This window comes from Eutrema salsugineum, unplaced genomic scaffold, assembly GCF_000478725.1.
Source record: "Eutrema salsugineum unplaced genomic scaffold, Eutsalg1_0 scaffold_10, whole genome shotgun sequence".
NCBI classification, from domain to species: domain Eukaryota; kingdom Viridiplantae; phylum Streptophyta; class Magnoliopsida; order Brassicales; family Brassicaceae; genus Eutrema; species Eutrema salsugineum.
Window position 1 is genome coordinate 2,605,268 of NW_006256908.1, and position 19,670 is coordinate 2,624,937.

General features: G+C 31.1%; 2 protein-coding genes across 2 annotated transcripts; both read right to left on the bottom strand.

Moving 5' to 3' along the window:
* Positions 1 to 3,895: 3,895 nt before the first annotated feature.
* On the bottom strand, positions 3,896 to 4,198 carry LOC18027306. Its single transcript, XM_006409708.1, has one exon. It carries the CDS (start codon positions 4,196 to 4,198, stop codon positions 3,896 to 3,898), a length of 303 nt encoding a protein of 100 aa, XP_006409771.1.
* A 9,805-nt stretch (positions 4,199 to 14,003) lies between these two features.
* Positions 14,004 to 14,324, bottom strand: LOC18027307. The gene has a single exon (XM_006409709.2). The coding sequence runs from the start codon at positions 14,322 to 14,324 to the stop codon at positions 14,007 to 14,009; it is 318 nt and encodes a 105-aa protein (XP_006409772.2). The 3' UTR covers positions 14,004 to 14,006.
* Between the last annotated feature and the right edge of the window lie 5,346 nt (positions 14,325 to 19,670).

Consider the following 19,670-nt stretch of genomic DNA (forward strand, 5'->3'; position numbering starts at 1 on the left):
TTAATTTATCGAATATTAATTTATATAGGTTCTACTATATAATGCTTGTAATGGGCCAAAAAGGCTTAAGGTGGGAAACTGGCTTTGTGTCTCCCCAAGTAGAACATATGACTATGAGTGGAAGAAGAGAGATTCGGTGTGCGGAGTTTCGCTGGAAAGACGACGCCAAGGAGGGGAAATTTGGGGAAGACTTGAGTGTTGCGACGATGTTGTGATTGCTAGTGGGAATTATTACGTTATGAAATCTCTAGCTGTTATTGTTTGATGCATGAACTCTCTCTTTTGGCAATGTTTTATAATCAAATTAACATACTTATTATTAAAAAATTCCCCTTCATATAAATTTGAAGAGGTTATAATTCGGATTCAAATTGAAAATCTAAATGTCGAGGTAACATGTTCATGCAAAAAGAGCTGAGCACTATGGATCATTTTATATTGCTAGCTGGTTATGTATCAAGTATAAAACAAGTTTAAAAAGACAACAATCAAAGACATACATAAGTGAATATATGCATTCGAAGAAAAAAAATACAATTTTCTCGGTCCGGCTTATTCTAGCCCAAACCAATTTTGCGGAGATCACCGTAGATAGTATCTTTTTTTAGAAAATATAATTACTGAATTTCATTAAAAATGAGATTGTTTGTAAACTTAAAAAAAAAAAAGATAGAGCAGAGGCTGTTCCTTGCCAAAAAAAAAAGATTAAAAAAAAGAAGGGAGAATCTATACATTTTGAGTAGCTAGAGTTTCATAATTTTCCTTACTCATATATTTGAGCCATGTTTGCATCAGATAGTTGAAGTTCTTCCTTTTCCTTTTAGCCATGAATGCACACCGATGAGTCTATCAATCGCCTTGAAGATAGCCTGTGGCGTGGAGTTCATGTTGCTGTGCAGTCTCACATTCCTTTCATACCATATTTTGTAGACTGGAGCATGAGCAACAAATCGTTTTAGAGTCTTTGGGCTTGTTGTTTCCTTCATTCCCATCCAAGTGGTAAAAACTATCCAACTATGAAATAAAAACGGTCTGTATATACCTCAAATGTTTGATGACCATTTCTCAAACTTGTTCACTCAAGGCATATCTCAGAAAAAGGTGGTCTCGATTCTCTTAGTAGTTGTTACATAGGCAGCAGCTTGTATCAATTGGCATGCTCCAAGGAGCCAATCGAGCTCGTAGTTACTATGACATCCCGATTTCCGGTATACGTGAAAAAGGCTTATAAAAATTTATTTGGTTATCTATGCCATCAAAGTGCATTTATCTTTTCCGGTCAAGTATTTTGAGAGAACTCCAGAGTTAAGCGTGTTTAAGCTGGAGCAATCTCAGGATGGGTGACCTACCGTGAAGTAGTCTGTGGTACCGTGTGAGTGAGAAAAAAAGCACGGAAAAATATCATGTGGTAATTCCAGGGACAGTAGACAAGTCTTACCAGCCTCTCGGATCAAACGACTCCTGACTGTCGGACAGAAGTGGGCTCATGGGCCTAGAAAGAGGCCAATCGTCGGACAGTTGTGGGCCAACATACCTAAGAGAGAAGGCGTTGCGCTCACTGGTAGGGGTGGTTGGTGGACCAACGGGCCTAGAAAAAAGATGTTGGGCCCCAGAGTATACGGCATTGGGCTCACTGGTAGGAGTGGTTGGGGGCGTTCAGAGTTGATAGCCAGTCCAGATGAAAGGCGGATTTGGGGTCTCATGGATTTGATAGCCGGTCCGTCTGGTTGCAGGGATAGTAGACAAGTCTTACGAGCCTCCCGGACCAAACGACTCCCGACCGTCGGACAGGGGTGGGCTCATGGGCCTAGAAAGAGGCCAACCGTCGGACAGTGGTGGGCCAACGGACCTAAGAGATAAGGCATTGGACTCACTAGTAGGGGTGATTGGTGGGCCAACGGACCTAGAAAAAAGATGTTGGGCCCTAGAATATACGGCGTTGGGCTCACTGGTAGAGGCGGTTTGAGGCGTTCAGAGTTGATAGCCAATTCAAATAAAAGACGGATTCGGGGTCTCATGGATTTAATAACCAATCTATCTGATTCTCGGAAGAAAAAAGAGGAGCGGGGTCTCACAGTTACTATCTAGAATCCCACCTTGTATATAGCAACCTCCAATTCACCTTCAATAGCTGAAATTTAAAAATAGTTGAGCCTAATTTATCCACAAATTATATAAAATGAAAGAAAGAAATCAAGAAGACAAAAACCATTCAGCTGATTATCTAACATTTTCAGCGATTCTAAACAATCCGATATAAATCCATCGAAAAGAAGTTCTTTTGCAAGAGTGCACACCATCGTTCATACCAAAGCTTCTAACTCAGCCAAGATACATCAACTATTCTTACCAAATCTGTTTTATTTTTCTTTTTTTTTCATTTGGTCATATTTTAAGAACAAAAAAAAAAACATAGATTAATACCTAGATAATAGATAATTGACTCGAAATGTCAGAGTTGAATAACGAGGCGTCGACAGTTCTGTTTGCATCAAATGTAAATTATAATGCAATTTAAAGGTTCCATACTTCTTCTTTTTTTTGTGCAACAAAGGTCCTATACTTCTATTTGATTAAAATAAAAGGGAATACGTGGTTGTGACTAGATGATACCCTCCTACCCATAATTATTTACCATTATTTTCATTAAAGTATTCCAATTTTATCGCAAAACATTTTATAAAACGACATTTTTTTTGAATAAAAAGAGAGAAGTTGAATTAAATTTTTTTTTTTTTTAAGGGATTTGAACCATGATTTACTGGGTGCAGATAGAGTCTTTGAGGCTTGAGCCAACTAAGCTGTAAAATATTTCTTTTCCATATTTTTACTAGTGGTTCTATGTGTTAGTTAGCGACTCTTTAACTGTAGTTTTGAATAAAGAGTGGTTAAGAATCGACACTAGAGTTTATAGTTTAAATTCTTAGTATTGATATGTCTCATGTGTGCAAAATCGTTTACTTTGATTGTGAGCTTTGTGACCGAAAGAAAGAAGGATTATGAATCGAGCTTAGAAGAGTGAATTTAGTAAATCAATGAAAAAAATTTGAAAATAAGTAAATGACGATAATTTATTGTTGTGGCCACTAAATGGTGTTTTTTTTAGAAGATGTTTTTGAATAACAATGAAAATCATCTCAGTGGTGCAGTCCAGATTTAACTATTCCAAAAAAAAAAATGGAGCATTCAGAATAATTTAATCATACATACACAATGTTATTTACTTCGAGTCCTTATTTATTTATATTTGCATAGTAAATAACATGTTGCAAGCAAAAATAATTCTTTAGAGGTTCGTCTCTAACAATTGAAAGAGACATAATACAAAAATTTATAACTAATATTGAAACTATGATATTTTATTAGTTTATAGAGTTATAAATTTATCGGTAATTTAACAATTATTAGTTTATAAAGGACTTTTTCAAGTCCATAATGTTTTATTCAATGTGTAGAAGATGGGTAAAGAAATTTTTACTATAAGAATCGGAATAGATTCTGAAAGTTTATATATTTGTTTGTCCCAGATATGCATTATATATTCCCAATGGACCTTTTCCGATAGTCTCTTTCATCATAATATGTGAAGGTGTATCAATTATGTAATGCTATCAAGGAATGTATATATCAGCTCTTTCCTTCGTAATCTTCTCTTATATTAGGAAAATCGTTTATTTATGGTTTTACCATAATTAGTTTGACTGATGAATTTTTCATTTTTTTTAATTCAATTTGAATATGCTAAGAATCGAGATTATTTTTACGAGATTATATTCTTCTTCAGAATTCTTCATTTGTATAGTTAACATTTGAAACATGATACCAAATCGGAACAACTGAAAGAGAAAATTAAAACTAAAATCTTTTTTATTATATTGTGAAAATTACACGAAAATCATAAATTTGATCCAGGAAACTTATCAATACAAATGCTTTGGAAGAAATGAATAGGGTATGCTTTGCCAGGATAAACAATCAAGTAGCAAGGATCAAGAAATATTCTCACTGCTTGGCAACAATCTTTTGATAGCCATCTGAAATCAAAATCTGACGCTAATCTCACCGCATCAAAACATCCCGGCACGTTATCTATGGCGGTCGTTGAACAATAATTTGCATCCGCTTCAGATTGTCTGAAAATCAATGTCGAGATTAGGGCTAACAAGAAAAACATCACCATGGTTTGTTTTTGATTCATTTTTGAGGATATTAAAAAATATATATTTTGTGAGTTTGGATTGTGTAACTTATAAGACTTTTGTTTCGGTAGAGCATGTATATATATAGAAGATGTGTGAATTTTGACAATAAGAAATACAAAAGATTTGGAAAGATTATATATTTGTTTGACTCATGTGCATACCCACAGGCTACAGTCAATTTTTGTATCAATTACGTCATACTATCAAGAAAAGTATAGATTAGTTCTTTCCATTGAACGGCCTTCTTAGAAGATGTGTGAATTCTTACTATAAAAAATACAGAAAAAATTGGAGAGTTTCTAGATTTGTTTGATACATATGTATATTCACAATCAATTTGTATATCAATTATGTGATACTATCAAGGAAAGTATATAACAGTTGTATCTATTGTCGCCTTTCTCCTCTCATATAATAAAAATTCATTCTATCTCAAAAGTTTTTGAAAAGAAAAGAAAAAGTCCCTCTTCCATAATGACTATTGAGGGTAAACATATACAGTATTTTAAATACCGATTAAGAGCAGGAAACTGAATACATTACGTTCGGTTGTAAGCTAAAGACAATTATTGAAAAGTTTGAATTTTTCTAGAAAGATACTAATGTGACTGTATTTTACATTTCTAGATAGATGCTTTGCATAGTATACGCAATCATGTATTATGTTAGTGTTGGATTTAGCCCAAATCCGGTTTATAAAGCACTTAAGGCAAATAAACTGTTACAAGGAAAGTTTCGGATCTTAAAAGTCCATGACGAAGACAAACAGAGGATATCCTAAGAATATGCTCGAGTGCAGATCGATCTAAGAGAATGAGGAGAGATAGATAAGAAGAAATCACAAGATTTCGAAGAGGATGAGACCGTATCAACCCGGAGATCTCGGAACAATTCGACTCGATCAAGCTAATATAAATAGGAGATCAAGCATGTTGTAAAGGCATTCATTCTTTCATTTGAGCAAAACATTTTGTAAGCATATACTTATATCAATACAAATCCAATTAGTTATATTTGTCTTCATATTCACATCGTCTTCTATTGAACTTCTTGCCTAAAGTCTTCTACCACAAAACAACACTCCAAATCCTTGAGTGTGGGTTTTAGAATCCTTATTTTGACACCATCTGTGGAGAAGATATAAAAGAAATTCTTACACTAGAGACCGATCTCAAAGACAAATAAAAACGAAATGGATCCCAAAAACACTGAAACACTTGGTTCAAGAACTGGCTCCGGACTCGCACTGAGCTCCAGCATCACAACTCAATCTGGAATGGTCACCGATCCTGATCCACAAAGCTCCTCAACCCAAAATCAGATCATTGAATCGGGTGTCGCAAACCCGACAACCAGTCCGACTCAAACTAACCCAGTAAGTACGGTACCAACGGCTCCTAGTGTGCCTGTCGTGCCGCCACCACGCACAGATCTCAGACCAACCCTAATACTCACGTACTCGTGTACGTGGGTAAGACCTAAAAACTTTGTCGGCGGATCCGCAATCCATGTTCCTGCCGAATGCAGGCGAACTGAATCATCACAAACGTGATCAGTCAGGATATGTCAGAATTCCGAAAGATGCTAAACTTCCTAGTGGAACAAACTATGTCAGAATTCCGAAAGATGGTAAACTTCCTAGTGGAACAAACTCGCGAACAACGAGTTATCCTGGCACAAAACGAAAAAACCTGGCCGCCATGCGGTAGGAGCTGGCACGACCAACGTCAGCTCGGGTCCCAGATCCAAATGATCGACCCGAGAGGACAGATCGGAGTCCACCTCCAGTAACTCGCCCGGAGTTCGAACACATCCCGGCTGATGACCATCCGTCTCCGCCGTTCACAACTCCACCTCGGGCTGACCCCATGTTCAGCTCGGTAACAAACTCAAGGCCGATCTTCGAATCCGGTTGAACAGAAAACTTGATAAACATGGCAGATCAGCCACCATCACCCCACCGCTATTCAACACCAAATCGCGAGATCGGAATTTTACCAATTTTGCGACTACCCCAACTCGGAGAACTCCACCTCGCTTCGATAGATTGCAAACGGCCGAGGAAATCTTCCCGCTCAGCGGTCAGAAAACTGAGAACACACATGCTTTGCCTCGCTTCAATAGAGCGCAAACGGTCGAGGAAATCCTCTCGTCCAACGGTCATCAGACTGGGAACACACATGGTACTCATCTGGTGTTCCCTACGAGACCTATAATCATTGATCTGCGATCTATAACCAGTTTCGAAGCACTCCAGAAGTACATCAAAACTAACAACGCCGAACTCCAACGTATGTACTCTGCAGTATACATAGCTACGAGCTCGCCCCCCCCCAACATAGATCGCGTGCTATAAGAAACCCGAAGAACACCCTTTACCAACCACATAGCCAATGCCAGAATAAGGGACTCAGAAAAAATACGGTTTTCCGAGTACGCAGGAAATATAGGCTCGCCGTAGCATGAGCCCACCTCCGATCAGGAGTCCAATCTCCAACCTTCGGCTTCTTACTCTGCAGAGTCTTCTCAGAGTCTCGGGAGCCAACCAAGATCGTCTGGTGAACAAGATTAGCTGTGAGGTTGACGGGAGTTTCCAAAGCCGTAGAGGCTTGTCCCATAGCCTCGTTCACAGCTTGCCTGATCTAGCCCGCCTAAACTGACTCAGAACTCGTAGCAGGCGGCTTTTCCTTTCCTAGCTTTTTCAAGCTCACGAGCTGAAGGTCTTCGAGGCATGTTTCTCCGGTTTTGGTGAGTTAGAGGTCGCTGCACAGCGCTGGTAGACGAGGCGTCAGAAACCTGATCCTCAGAATCTGCATGAAACACTAAACTGAGAGAATGCAACTAGCCAAATTGTGTCAATAGTCAATAATATGGAAAGGAAGACTGACCTTTCGGAAGAAAGTGGAAGTTCCGGTGGCGACAAATTGAGGGCGGATTCTCAGGATCAATGACAAGATTCGGAGGATTCTGAGGATTCGGAGTGACAACCACACCTTGAAGTGCGCTCTTAATCCGGTCTCGGGTGAAGGTATGCCACTGGATATCTCCAAGCTGCAAGGTGGTCAGCAAGACTTCGTCTTCGTCAACTTTTATCAGTACAACTGCAACAAAAAGATAACAGATTGGTTAGCATCAAACAATCGAAACAGAGCCAATATTATGCTTCCAACCCCTATGCTAACCAACTTTGGGAGACCAGATAGAGGGTAAACGGCTAAAATCGAAAGATCCCACAAAGTCAACATTGACTTTGAAGAAGAAATACTTCGCTTTACAATGGTCATCTCTAACTGGAATATCCTCAAACACGCCGCAGCGCTTCCTCGAAGACAGGTAGAAGGAACCTGGATAGGACTAATTGCTCTTAATAGAGCACATCTTGTGAATCTCATTGATTCCAAATGGATTCCCTGCCTCCGATGCCCTAACCAACAACTTGAGAGCGTGGCGGACAAAATTAGAGTTCATTAAGTCCGCCAGGATGGACGACGGAATCAGAAAATAAAGGCCATAGGTCGAAGAATGTCGTGTACGCTACACAGTAGCCTAGGCGAACGGACTTCAGCATCTCACCTCTCTCGGGAATAACAAAATCGATGGAAGTCGGAATGTCATGGACTCGCCGCAACTGGTGTAGCTCACCCGGAGAAACGATCGAAATCGTGGGTATATCGGGGTGTTCCATCGGATCATCGGGAAATTGAAGCAGAAAATAAAAGTTTTCGAGAGGAAATTCTCGATAAAAAAAGAAAGGGAAATTTTCCAAACATGAATCGAGAAAGAAAATAAATATAAATCATAAAGAGAAGAAGTTACCTTGAAGCAGAGTGGGGAAGCGTGCAGTTTTGAAGAGACATGGGTAGTTGATTTTTTTAGATCAACAAAAATCTTGCTTACACGTATCTGAACCGTCCATCTCAACGAGTAGCAAAGATTTCACTTTATCTCAAAAAGATTTCAGTCTATCACATCAGATAGAATCTGAACTATCGAGATCTTCTTGATCTCGACCCTCCATTTTTGGTTTAACAAATCTCAGCCGTGCGAGACGAAAACCCTAGGTCAAGAAAAAGGGGGAAAATCAAAAGTCTCCAAAACCAAGTAACCACCTGTTTTATTTGAAGTACTCACTAAACAGGCTAGAGGGCAATTGTTGGTGTTGGATTTAGCCCAAATCCGGCCCACAAAGCACTTAGTGCAAATAAACCGTTACAAGGAAAGTTCTGGGTCCTAAAGGCCCATGACGAAGGGAAACATAGAATCTCTTAGGAATATGATCGAATGCGGATCGATCTAAGAGAATGATGAGAGATGGATAAGAGGAGATCGCGAAGATCTCAGAAAGGGTGAGACCGCATCAACCAAGGGATCTCGGAACAATTTGGCTCGATCAAGCTAATATAAATAGGAGATCAAGCTTGTTGTAAAGGCATTCATTCTTTCATTTGATCAAAGCACTTTGTAAACATATACTTATATCAATACAAATCCAATTCGTTGATATTTGTCTTCATATTCACATCGTCTTCTATTAATGTTCTTGCCTAAAATCTTCTACCACAAAACAACACTCCAAATCCTTGAGTGTGGGTTTTAAGATCCACATATCATAATCTAATACTAGTTGATTACCTGTACCATGTACAGGGTAAATATTAACCACAATTCTTTTATTCGAATATGTAAATATAATATATATAAATACAACTATAAAAATGTTAGCTGATATTTATAATTGCAAATATATATGACATTTATGCAATTATAATAATAATCAAATTTATATTTATTTTATAATACAATTGCATAAATTCTATGATTTTATAATTAAATTTAGTTGTATTTTATATGAATAAAATTACACATTAAATACATTAATTAATATGTTCTATCTAACCGGTCTAACATCAGACTAAGATACTTTGCTTTGATATAAAAACATATAAATTATAATATGTATGAAAAAATTTAGATTTTATTATTATTAAATATATAATATGATTATTTTTTTAACAAAATTAAGATTAAAGAAAGATGAGATAAGAAAATAATGTTTAGTAACATAATTAATATTATGTATTAAATTTTATAAATATTTTGATAAGAAATAGAAAGAGAGAGAATATCTTTACAATTAAATGTTTGAGTATTAAATATATATTTGATATAAACAAATATTTAACCAAATTAATGTTAATGGCATATGATGTAATTAATCTAGTAAGTTGAGTCTAATTTTAAAAAATCCTTGAAAAGCTCTCTAAGATTGACACATCAGCATGACAAAGTTGTTAATAACACATGATATAAAGGTTCTTTTTTAAGTGTCCTTCTCAAATAATAATCTATTATATAAAAACTCAGTTGAGTCTCACCAGTTTGACACATCAGCTCCTATCCTTTTGACACATCAGCTTTAAATAATAACAAAAAAAATTCAAAGTTAAAAATTTCAATTAATTGATTGTTTAATTTCTTTAGATTTCCTAGAAACTTAAATACTCCATTCTTCCTTAAACCAAAGCGCCATTTAGAATTATAATAGAAATTGATTTATCACTCTAATTATAACCAGTTATCTACACATAATTTGCTTTAATTCCTCATAATAACAAAACCCTAGCCTCTTTAGAAAAATAAAAGTGTGTAATGATTGAAGACATACTCCAAGGATGAGTCGTAGATGTGATGGCGGTGGTAAATATGGGATGATTCTATACAATCAAAAACTTTGCGGCAATGGATAAGTCTGATGATGTGGTCCATGGATCGAATACTTTAGAGGAAGAAAAAGAAACACAGAGAGAAAAAAATGATACATGAAGCAGTACTGGTAAGAGAAGGGCATGGGGTCGTTATGGATATGCAGAGAAGAAAGGAATAACAGATACGAAGGCTAAGAGGAGGACATGGAAGCGTTATGACAGAAAAAAACGGATACAAAGGCTAAGATGAGAAAGATGAGTACCAAGATTTTCATCGCAAAACCAAAAATCCCAAGTTATCTTTTCACTACAGCCTTTACAAATTTCAATGGTCAATCCTTAATAATTTTCAACATTATCATTATATGAATTACTTTATTAGTTTAAAATTCATTCAATATATTATTTTTGGTTAAAGTGTCTTCAGTTCATTTAACATATTGATATATAGATTTTCAGTAGTAATTTTTTTTATCCTTTACATCACATCTCAATATAAGAGTATACTTTAATAATAAAACTTTCTAAGTCAGACAAGTTATAAGTTGTGCAGATTGTGGTAGTCAATGGTGCCAATAGTAGTAATAATGAAGATCATAAAAGCAAAAGAAAAAGATAAGCAGAACACGAAAGATAAGGGAAAAAATGGAATAATACTTGGTAATCATAAATTCATAACTAATCAAGATTGAAGATAGAATAACCAAAAGTGGAGCATTCAAAACGGGAGAGAAACGAGCTAGAAGAGTTCAAGAATGCTTGAATTGGCTGCATGTTATACGTTACTATGTGACATGTAAAGAAAATAATACTACCACAACCATTACAACTTTTGAATATTTTATAGATGATATTTTTAATGAACAGTAAATTAATATAGAAAGAACGATTGCACCTAGAGCTAGAAATTTGGATATGTCCGGTTTGGTTCATTTTTTTGGTTTTGGGTAGTTTGGATATAGGGGTTCTTACATACATGTTTCGAGAATCTATCAATCCAAAAAATATATTGAACAAATTTCAATTTTTTTATATATAAAAATTAACGATAAAATCCAAGTGGAGCTTTAACAAAATAAAACACACCTAAATTTTATAAAAAAAAATTTGGAGGGTATGCAAAAAATACAACATTACATGTGACTGTAGGAAATTATTCTCAACTCATGATATTGTAGTAGTTTCCATAATGTTAATTTAAAATTAAACATTGTATTAGCACAAAGTTATGAGCAGATAAATATACAAAATAATATAGATCAGAGGTTATATGAATTCGGGTGATATTAATGTTAGTTAAAAACAACTTAATATTAGAAGAAAATATTTTACAAACAAAACATGTACTGATTTGTAAGTTTATAAAACTGTATACTAGAAAAAGAAACCTGCGTGTATACGTGGATATTCTACTAGTAAAAGATATAAAAAGAGAAGAGAGACTCTCCAGCGTCGACACGTCAGCTCCCCCTAATTGATCCTTTTTATTTTTTTTTTCAAGTCAGCATTTATTAGAAAAATAATAATCAAATCTAAAAAAAAATCTATTAAATAACATAAATATATATATATTATTTAATTTACATTTAGTCCTGTTAAATTAAAATTAAAGCATAAATTTAAAATAAATAAAATTTTAATTCATTAAAATATAGTGATTATTTTCTTATTTTTTGGTTTATGATTTACTCACCTTTTAACAAACAAAAATACATCAATCAATAAAAAAAAAGTTTTGAGACCAAAACTAAAAACAATAATTAAATTTTTTTCAAGCAACTGAAAAACAGTAAACAAGAACTATAAAACCACAAGACACAAAAATAAATGATAACTAATATATCGAAAAGATAAGAGAATATCAAAATTAGAATGAAAATGATCCAAACAAAATATATGGTAGCAAATAAATATATAAAATGTTAAAGATACTGATTAAAAAAATGGATTTAATGAAATATATGTAATAACAAAATCTGAAAATAATAAATTGAGAAAGTTTAATTGTTATGTGAGAGTTTAAATGGAAAATTTAGAAAAATATATGAAAGAGGTTACTAAGATTATAAAAAATGTAAAATAGTAAAAAACAAGTTATGAGGTTAAAAATAAAACCAATATATTTAATTAAAATAATAAAACTAAAGAAAATCCATTAAACAACAAAAATATATATAAACTACGTAATATATATTTAAATATGTTTAACTAAAAATATCAAAGCATAAATTTTGAATAAATAAAATTCAAGTTTGTTAAATTATAGTGACTATCATTTTATTTTATTTTCATGTGATTTAATTGTCATCTTTTAACTACAAAGATAACTAAATCAACAAAAATGAAGAAAAACCAAGTTTTATAAAAAAAAATAATAATAACAAAAGTCAAAAAGATTTACAAGCAACTGAAGAACAAAACAAGAGCTACATAACTACAACACACAAAACAAAAATTAATAAATAATCAAGAAGAGAAGAGAATATCAAAATTAGAGAGAGAAAAAAATATAGCAACAAATAAATATAATTGGAAAGATGGATTCAATAAAATATATGTAACAAAATAATTTTTATGTTATAATTTAAATGAATTTTTTTAAAAAAAAATGGATGAAAGAAATGACAAAGATCATAAAAATGCAAAATGGTAAAAAAAAAGTTATGAGGCTAATATTAAAAAAAATACTTTTTAAAAGAACAAGTAGCTAAAAATAAAAAAGAATAGCAATAAAATTTTAACATCAAAAAATCAATAAAGAATCGAAAAAATATCAAGATATAAAAAATAAATAAAAAAATAAACAGAAAAAAGAAAAGAAAAGAATATGGGCTTGCTTGGTAATCATTTTTACTTTTAGTTTTTACTGTAGAATTTTTGCTTTAAAAACTTTTACTGTAAAACTGTAAAACATTAACCGTTATATTTTAAATTAAAAATAATTTTTCTTACTCAAATATATAATTTACTCAGATTTAAATTTCATTGATATCATTAATAAATTATTAAAATATTTATATTAGCATAAGTGATCAATACAAAAAATAAAAAATTGAGATCCTTTTTAGAAAAATGGATCTCAAAAAAATCTGAAAAGAATAAAGACTTAATCAATTAAATTTAGTTCATAATTATTTATATATAAATGTATTAAATCTTTTGAATGATTCTTGGAAAGAAGAAATAGAAAAAGAAATTAATATCTTTATTTTTATTAATTTTTGGTGTAAAAGCTCCTCTTACATAGCTTTTAAAATCTATGACTGAAAATATAAAGCCTGACTTTTAGGATTTTAAAATTTAAAAATATTAAAAAGTCTGATTGGCAAAAAAATACTTTTAAACTGTGAAATGGATTCCACAGCCTCCACAGTCTATGCCAAACACCCTCTATATATGGCAACAATTTTGAAAATATCAGTTGGAAAGATGGATTGAATGAAATATGTGTAATAAGAAAACATGAAAATGGTAAGTTGAGAAAGTTAAAATTTCAAAAATAAATAAATTATGTATGTTGAAAAAGTTAAAAATTATCTTTAGATCAAAATTTATATCAAAGAACTCAAAATTTGGATGAACAAAATAGAAAAAGAATAATGAATAGAAGAGATTACTAAATTTATGAAAAAAAAAAAACAAACTATACAAAAACAAACAAAAATTGATAATTTAACTAAAAATCTAAAGCATAATAAAACAAAACCGTGCGTAGCACGGGTTCTCTCCTAGTGTAATTATAATCACTTGATTCATCATTTTCATTACTTTCAAATTAAATGGATCTGGTATTATTTTTTTACTGGCATTAGTTTATAAAAATGGATCTGGTTGTTTTGTTGTTTTTGTTGTTTTTTTTTAAGTATTCGGAGTAATATGTACAATTATATTATTCGCAACAAATGAGGAAGATTTATACCAGAAGGAACACAATATGATGAACATGAGACCCGACCATGAAATATTCAATGGGTGAGAGAACAAGTGAAAATAATATGTAAAATCTGAGTAACGTAAGAAAATTAATAGAAATTACATATGATTCATTTTTTTTCTTTATTATAGTATAATGTTTTTATTAAAAGAAGGTACAGAAGAATTAAAAAGTTGGTCCAGCAGGGACCGTATTAGTACAAATGACACGGAAGACACTAATAGGTAAAACTCTGTCAGGATATACAGTCAAGAAGCAAGTATCAGGAAGTGTTGCGTATACTGCTCTGCAACACTCTACTGTTAGCGATCTGTAATCTCTGTCTGACGCTAATCTCAATGCATTAAAACATCCGGGCACTCTGTCTATCCTCTCTGTCGAACAATACTTGATCTGCGGAGCTGCTTCTGATGGTCGGGGAATCACTGCCGAAATTAGGACTAACATGATCAAAAACATCACTTTGGTTTGTTTTAATTTCATTTTTTGTCTTCTTTTTTTGGTTCTGGATTGTGTGGAATCGAGATCTTTTCTTCTATACGTGAATAAATAGAAAAGATTTTGACCAGAAAATTAATTTGGAAAGTTCATATACTGAATATGAATTATATGCATGCATATTAGGGATATGCACAGTCAATTTCTTCTCTCTTGTATAGGAAATACATTGAATATGTTTAAATCAGTTTAAAAGTAAATATCATCTCCATCTTTGAATTATGAAAAATCATTTGTTATAAAAAAAAGTAAGAAAATAAATGATTCTTCTATAATTGATGCATACTAGGGATTGATACTGTTTTATTTTTTGTTGGTTCAACAGGGATTGATACTGTTATATGTTGATGTTAACATACTTTTAGGTTCTATATCGTGGGGCCTCTAGTAGAAAATCTTTTCTAATGTTTAGGTTTTATCTGTAATTTATATTGGGGTCTAAGTAATGTTTTCGTCAAAATCTTTTCTATTTATTCACGTATAGAAGCAAAGATCTCGATTCCACACAATCCAGAACCAAAAAAAGAAGAAAAAAAATGAAATTAAAACAAACCAAAGTGATGTTTTTATCATATTAGGGATATGCACAGTCAATTTCTTCTCTCTTGTATAGGAAATACATTGAATATGTTTAAATCAGTTTAAAAGTAAATATCATCTCCATATTTGAATTATGAAAAATCATTTGTTATTAAAAAAAGTAAGAAAATAAATGATTCTTCTATAATTGATGCATACTAGCTAGGGATTGATACTGTTTTATTTTTTGTTGGTTCAACAGGGATTGATACTGTTATATGTTGATGTTAACATACTTTTAGGTTCTATATCGTGGGGCCTCTAGTAGAAAATCTTTTCTAATGTTTAGGTTTTATCTGTAATTTATATTGGGGTCTAAGACTCTAAGTAATGTTTTCGTCGTCAATCAAAGTTCTGTGCTTTTCCGTTTGTAAATTTCCAAATAATAGATCCTCTTTGCTTCTAAAATCCCAATTAATCCCACATACATAATTGTGGCGAATACTTATCCCAAAATTACTTCTTCAGACAGAGCTAGAATTCTATTATCAAGTGGTATTAGTCATCTAAAATCTCAGTCTTCACTTTTTTATGGGAATATTAAGGCATCTCCAAAGGCAACTTCAAATTTGAGGTTAACCAAATTTCAAATTTGAGGTTTGATGGTGTTTATTTCCAAAGACAAAACTTCAAATCTAATCTCATAAAATTTAAAATATTACACTATAATCTTTACTTTTAATCATTATTAATAAAAAATCATATTACTTTATAAATAACAGAAAACATTCACAAAAAAATATCATTAACTAAAATTATATTATAAATTTTATAATAAAATACAACATTACATTATAAGATAAAATTACAGAAACATAATAATTAAAACACAAACTAAATTATAAATGATTACATTTCACCAAATTATTCAACAAAACTATTTTCATAATGCTCTCAAATATGATCAATTTTAGTTTTTAATTTCAATTTTTAATTTTATTTTATATGCAAATATAAATTTAATTAAGATAAATGTAAAATATTCATGAGATATAAAATTGTTTGGATTAAAATAGTAACAAATAAAAAGAAAGTGATTATTTATGAAGTATATAATTGTAAGGACTAAAATGCAAATAAAAAACTCCAACCTCAAATTTGAGGTTTTGTACAATGAAACCTCAAATATAAGGTTTCACTGTTCAAAACCTCAAAATTTGAGGTTTTAAGGTTGTCTTTGGAGTGAACAAAACCTCATATTTGAAGATTTGAGGTTGCCTTTAGAGATGCTAGATGCTGGAGAGACACTTTTTCAAAGTTATATGTAAAAAAAAAAAACACTTTTTGGAAATGAGTCACTTATCTTACTTTGCTTCCATTTTTTTGACTTTTTGCATTTTTTTTCCTTTCACCTTTTATTTTTAAAAAGAAAAATATTAAAACATACATGATCCACTTAACTTCACTCATCAGTTTCCATACACTATATCACACGGGACCCACCTTAAGTCATTTGCTTCCATACACTAAATCGCACCGGACTCACCTATATATATGCAACTATATGAATACATATATAAATATCCATATATATTTATATAGTTACATCTATTTATACCATATACACGTAAATATGCACATATATCTATATAGTTATGTTTATATATATGCAATTATATAGATACATATGTAAATATATATATGTATCTATATAGTTACATCCATCTATATTCTATGCACGTGAATATGCATATACATATCTATATAATTGCATCGATATTCATATATTTGTGTCCACGTCTACGCTACTATATAGATACATATGTGTATGTATATATATCTCTATATTATTATTTGAGTAGATATTTACAGAAATAAACCTTTATTTGTAAGATATTACAGTATATTTTACATATATGAACATTTATTTATAAGATATTACATAAATAAACTTTTATTTATATGATATTACATAAATAAACTTCACAAATATAGAAAGCTCAATTAAATATTTTTATATAAGAGATAGTTAAATGTAGAGCTCACAGATTTGTTTTGAATACATGTGGATATAATCAAAAGAGTATTTAATTTCTTTCTTTATTAGAATATTAAAATATATTCTATTCTTTTAAATAATAAACAATTTATATATTAAAAAAAATATTTAAACTTTTGCAATATTTTTCTTTTATATTTTCATATTTAATTAGTATCATTTTAGAAAATCAATTCAATTAAATTTATATAAAAAAACTGAAATATGTTTTCAAAATTTAAATTGTATTTTTTATGGGTTGGTCGATAATATTTTTATTAAATTTCAAAATAGATTAAGTAGATGAGTTTGTCCACTTTGAAAATCCTATATATAATCATTATTAACACATATCATAAATTTATTAACCAAAAATCATAGTTTGATCTCTAATAAAATATTCACAACTAAATTCTTATTTTATGAATATATATATATATATATATATATATATTCTAATCCATATTGGTATGTATATAATTATACATATATTAATGTAATATCAATTTCATATTTAAAAATTACTAATAGTTAAACCGCATAATAAAACTAGCTCAAAGTCGATACATATACAAGTAAATATCGATTATGTGATATTTATATATGTATTGTTATTTAATTGCTATCAATTTTAGTTATTTATATTTTTTGTTAAAAGATTTTTATCATTAATTTTAATTTAACCAAAAAATTAAATTAAATTTAAAGATAATTTTGAAAAATATTTCCTGCACAATGTGTGGGTTAATTTCTAGTATCTACATAATTGCATATATATTCATATATTAGTGTTGACGTGTACGCTATTATATTGATACGTATGTATTTATCACTAAAGGATAATATAATTTAGATTAAAAAATAGAAAATAGATATCAAAGTATTAAGAAAAAATTATATAATTTATAATGTCAAATAATTTTTGATTATTTTTAAAATAATAGATAAATAACAACAAACAATTATTGGGGGATGTGTGATATTAATCTAATATTAGATAAAAAAAATACAGTTAAATAATTGTGTGTCAATAAAATGAATTTTTTAGTCATTTTCAGTGTTCAAATAGTAGAAAAATATATTTTTGGTAAAACAAAAAAAAAATACTTGTTTTAAATATTATAAACTTAATAGTGCCCCATAGGGTAACACATTCTTTTTTTATTACTGCTTCAACATTACAACCGCTTCTTAACTGTAAGTTTGTTTCGTTTGAAAATTTTAAAACCTTTAAGCTTGCGTCTTTAGATTGTTTCTTACTCTGATTTTCTCATTTGGAGACCTGCATGGGAAATCTTTGGGTAAGTACTTTCTCATCTTTACGCCATTTCCTTTCTTTCACCTCTTCCTGAAAATATAGTTTTGATTGATGGTAAAAAAAGCAATAACCAATATGTATCATGCTATATTGTATTAAGATCTGACCTCTTTGGCTTTGTAAATTACCTATATTTGCCTCAAAGTGTATTTCGTTAACTTCTATTACAGTAGTGGCGACGTCTTTTTGACTGCCATCTTTTTGGCCTGCATTATTGTATTTTGTTAAAATCTACTCATGTCCAATATAAGTTGGTTGCTGTTGGCATAAGCTTGAATATAAGTTTGCCTGAGAACTTCTTTTTTCCTAAATTGTTAAATACTATATAAGAGAATTCCTATACAATCATGACAGGTAGCTCATATTATTCGGCTTCCTATTTCATCTTCGTCATCTTTCTTTAAAAATTTTAAATATGGTTATGCTTTAGTGGGATTATTTGGTTACTAAATTGCTCTCAATTGATTACGTACCTAAGATTGTTGGAGGATCTCGGAATGCTTTTTTGCAGACAATATTTGAAACATATCTTCTCCCTTGGTTGTTTTTTGTTGTGTTAAGATCTTAAGACTCTTTGGTGATGTGACCCAAGATAAAGCGATATATAAGTATATAACTAGCCATGGTTGAATACCGGGTAAGGCAAATATAATACCACTCTGCTCAAGGTTTATGGAGTAGTGTTTTTTGGAGGATGAGGCAGTGGACTAGTGGTTTTGGTGGGGAGGAGTAGCTAATTTATACTGACAGATGCAGAGATTGATGTAGCATCTAGGATGAAGGTGTTTATGCATGTTGGAAATTTATTGTAGCATCTAGGATGAAGAATCTGAGATATTAGATTCATTGTTTTAAGATATTAGTTACCTTTTGTTACGCCTTTCTTGGTGAGTTGAGAATCTGAGATTGGTTGCAGAGTATGGCGGAAACCGGGAAGTATGAGAAGAGCAGAGTGGGCGTTTTTTTAATTGTGCTTTTGAGTATTCGTGTTGGGTCTGTTGCGTTGAGTTTTTGGGCTTCTAATACCCATAATTTTTTTTTTCTTTTTTTTTTTTATGTCATAGATAGTTTAAATAGAGAAAAAAAATCTCTAATTATATAATAATTTTATTTTTATTCATAAATTTCTAAAAAAAAATTTCAAATTTTTATTAATATTATAATAATAACATGTCGTTTTGATCTTTTCAAACCACTCGACAAATTTAGTACTATATCTTTTAGGAGACTGGTAATAATATCAGCAAAACAACGTTCTTTTGTGTTTCTAGATATACTAATAGTTAACAGGTACGCGCTTGATGTACTTGTAATTTTGTATTTTTGATAATTTATTAGTAGCTACTCTTATTAACTTATAAAAAATAGTTCAATTTTATAAAAAGTTTAATATATAGGAACACTACAAAAAAAATGTTAAACTTACATTTGCGCAATTATATAAAAATAGAGCTTC